The following is a 3,424-nucleotide window of genomic DNA, read 5'->3' as shown; positions in this document are numbered from 1 at the left end:
CTTACATATCCAAAGAAACTAATGTGATTTCTAAAATAATTATCATCAAAATAATTTCTCCTCAACTCAATTATTTCTTTCCGTTCTCCTTTTCCTTGACAAGTATAAAACAATGAATTTTATACCTTTTTTTCATACAAGACATGTCGCATTCTGTTATCTATACGGCGACCTCACAGTATGCAAAATTTATGCAAATGAACATTTAACCACGTGAAGGTTTTCTTCATTTTCATTTTTACATTTTAGATAATTGGCTCAGAAAACCTTTTTAAAACAATATTTAAGCACACTTACTTCTTTGGCAGGAACTACGAACTTTGTTTTACATAATACTTGTTGGACAAGCTTCATCCTAGACGGAATCTGCTACTTTGGAGAAATTTCAAGCATTCGGTCGAAACTTGTTGCTCGATGTTTTATGACATGTTTCGAAGCTGAAATTTTAGGCTGAAACCGATTTTTACCTATAAACATATATTATGGTATCTGCAACAAATAAATAGTTTCGATCATCGAAACATCCTCCCGCCCCTCCGGAAGAGGAGACCTTTTGAAAACTTGAAATTTCTCAAACAAATATATCATATGACATGCAAATTGGCTAAATACATGTATAACATATCAATAATTTTCAACGAATTCAGCTGAAATGAACGTTCAGTCTCAAAGTCTTTAATTTAGTCAATATAACCTTCTGTTGGGTAGATAACCGCTAGTTTTGTAATGGGTCTACGATACTCTCCGGAAACAGTTTTTAGCTTCACATTTCGAACTTTACCATCAGGTCCCGGATAAACCTGAATAATTCTTGCTATAGTCCACTTTCCACGAATTGCATTGCTCTCTGCAGTCATTACGACGTCACCAACTCTAACGTTCCTTCGATCCGTGTTCCACTTTCTACATGGTACTAGAAGTGGTAGGACGTTTTGAGACCACTGCTTCCAAAATGAATCCACTATTTGCTGGACAAATTCTACGCGATCGCGAGGATTCTTTGTTTGCTTAAATGGACCCTGGGGAACATTTCTAGAAGACCTACCTAACAACATATCATTTGGACACAAATAATTTCCATCATCTGGGTCATTGCATTTCCGTCCTATCGGTCTCTCATTCATAAGATTAGCTACTTCAAGAAAGCATGTATACAACTCAAATGGTGTGAGCACTTGCTCACCAATTGCTTTCTTGATTGATATTTTGGCACTTTTAACAAGAGATTCAGCGCACCCATTTTGGTGGGGTGCATTAGGGGTGATGAACTTCCACTGTATCCCCTTATCTGCACAGAAATCTTTGAGCTCATCTTCACTCCATCCCGATATCATCTCGCGAAGTTCGCGTTGAGCTCCCACAAATTGAGTTCCATTGTCGCTAAGGATCTGAGCTGGTCGTCCCCTCACTGCTAAGAATCTCCTTAGGACTTGGAGAAATTCCATTGTTGAACAATCTGTTGCGATTTCCAGATGAACGGCACGCGTATTTAGACATGTAAAGATTACACCATAATGTTTGGCCCTCTTATTACGACCAACCTTTACTTGAAAGGGGCCAAAATAGTCACAGGAGGTGTAATGAAATGGTGGAGTGTGAGGTGCGACACGACTACTGGGTAAATCAGCCATCTTCTGGGTCTCACGCTTACATTCTGTTGACCTGCATTTAACACAGCGATGCTTGACGGTTTTCGCCAAACGATGTCCTTGTAAGATCCAAAACTTGCGTCTCGCCTTGGCGGTTGTCGTCTCAATACCTGGGTGTCCAATCTCATGAATGTGACGTGTGAAAAGTAGAGCTATGTGATGGGAACCTGGGAGCAGAGCTGGATGTTTAGATTCATATGATGTTACTAAGTTCTCAACTCTTCCTCCTACTCTGATTACTCCTTCGTTGTCAACGAAAGGGGTAAGGGTTCTGAACTCTCCTCTCTCAAATCTGCTTTTCAGACCCTTTTGCGCTTCCTTTGTCCAATATAGCTCAGCTTTCTTCAACTCTGCTGGGGCTAACGTCACATCAGCATCTGGCATGGATTCTTTCTTGAGCTTTGACTTAAGAATCCGCACAAATCTGAAAACGTAGGCAGTCACTCTTACTAACTTTCGCCAACTTGAGAAACGTTCAGATTCGATGGGGGCAACTGACATGTTGACAACTAATACCTTCTGATTCGTCTTTCGTCTCTCTAGATTCTCAAGACTCTGATCAATATTCACCTTGTCTACTGGCCACTCTGTTTCGTCAAGATGCAGGAATCTAGGACCGCACTTCCATTCATTCATAAGGTCGTTTACTGCAATTCCTCTTGACACTTTGTCTGCTGGGTTATCTTCACCAGGTATATGTTTCCAGCTTGAGGGATCAGTGAGAGTCTGAATCTCCCCTATTCTGCTTGACACAAAAGGCTTATATATCCTGGCCGAAGACTTGATCCACTGTAGAGTTATCATGCTGTCGGTGAAGAGCATCACTTTCTCAACCTCTAATCTCATCTCTTCAGTGATCGACTTGTACAGTCTGGCAGCTAATACGGCGGCTTGTAGCTCCAATCTGGGTATTGTCAATGTCTTTAATGGTGCTACCTTTGACTTGGATGCAACAAAGCGAGTCTCGAACTTGCCATCTCCGGTTTGCCACCTTAGATATGCACATGCACCGTATGCATCAGAGAAAATGCACAACACTGGTTTACCTTGAGCTTCAGGAGGTGTTAGACATCTTTCGAGAGATACTTCATTCAATCCTTTCATTTCCTCGAACAGAAGCCTCCAGTCCGCATCTTCCTTTTCAGTAAGAGGGTCGTCCCAGTTGTAGCCTCTTTGCCACAATTTCTGCATCCCTATCTTGGCTCTAACAATCACTGGGGCAGCAAATTATGCCCTGCCAAGCTCAGGCAGTTGAGCACAGACCTTCAAACCAGTAACATCTACCTCTTCATCTGTTCTTGTTCTGTGTTGGAAGAACCCGCGTATACTTAGAGCTAATAAAATATAAAATACAGCTCCTACACTAGTATCATACACACCAAATTATATGAGCCTTGGTTAAGTAAAACTAAAGTTATATTGTGTTTCCAAGGACTTCAGAAGGGTAAGATGAAAACATGTCAGTGTGACCTTGAATTTTGACCTTTTGACCTCAAAATCCATAGGCTTCCTGGGATCCATGATAGTATCATACAAACCAAATTATTTGAGCCTAGGTTAAGTTAAACCAGAGCTGCCAACCACACTTCAACCAAACATCATATTATTTCACCCCAAAATCTTATTTTCAGACAAAAATCATATTCATACCCGTCGTGTACTTTCCTACTATACATCTCATTATTTTGTTGTGCTCACTGTAATTTTTACATATATATAATGTATACGACAGGCAAGGCTCCACATTAACTTTTTTTGGTGGTGGCCCGTTCAAA

The 3,424-nt window shown here is 40.6% G+C and overlaps 1 protein-coding gene across 1 annotated transcript; it reads right to left on the bottom strand.

Annotated features, from left to right (window-relative positions):
* Positions 1 to 680: 680 nt before the first annotated feature.
* Positions 681 to 2,840, bottom strand: LOC135156862 (uncharacterized). The gene has a single exon (XM_064110604.1). It carries the CDS (start codon positions 2,838 to 2,840, stop codon positions 681 to 683), a length of 2,160 nt encoding a protein of 719 aa, XP_063966674.1.
* Between the last annotated feature and the right edge of the window lie 584 nt (positions 2,841 to 3,424).

The sequence above is a fragment of the Lytechinus pictus genome, chromosome 15 (assembly GCF_037042905.1).
Source record: "Lytechinus pictus isolate F3 Inbred chromosome 15, Lp3.0, whole genome shotgun sequence".
Taxonomy (NCBI): Eukaryota; Metazoa; Echinodermata; class Echinoidea; order Temnopleuroida; family Toxopneustidae; genus Lytechinus; species Lytechinus pictus.
This window is presented reverse-complemented; position numbering and strand designations above follow the sequence as displayed.

Excerpts from the sequence above, each read along its gene's own strand:
- LOC135156862 (XM_064110604.1), bottom strand. The coding sequence starts at position 2,840 with ATGCAGAAATTGTGGCAAAGAGGCTACAACTGGGACGACCCTCTTACT.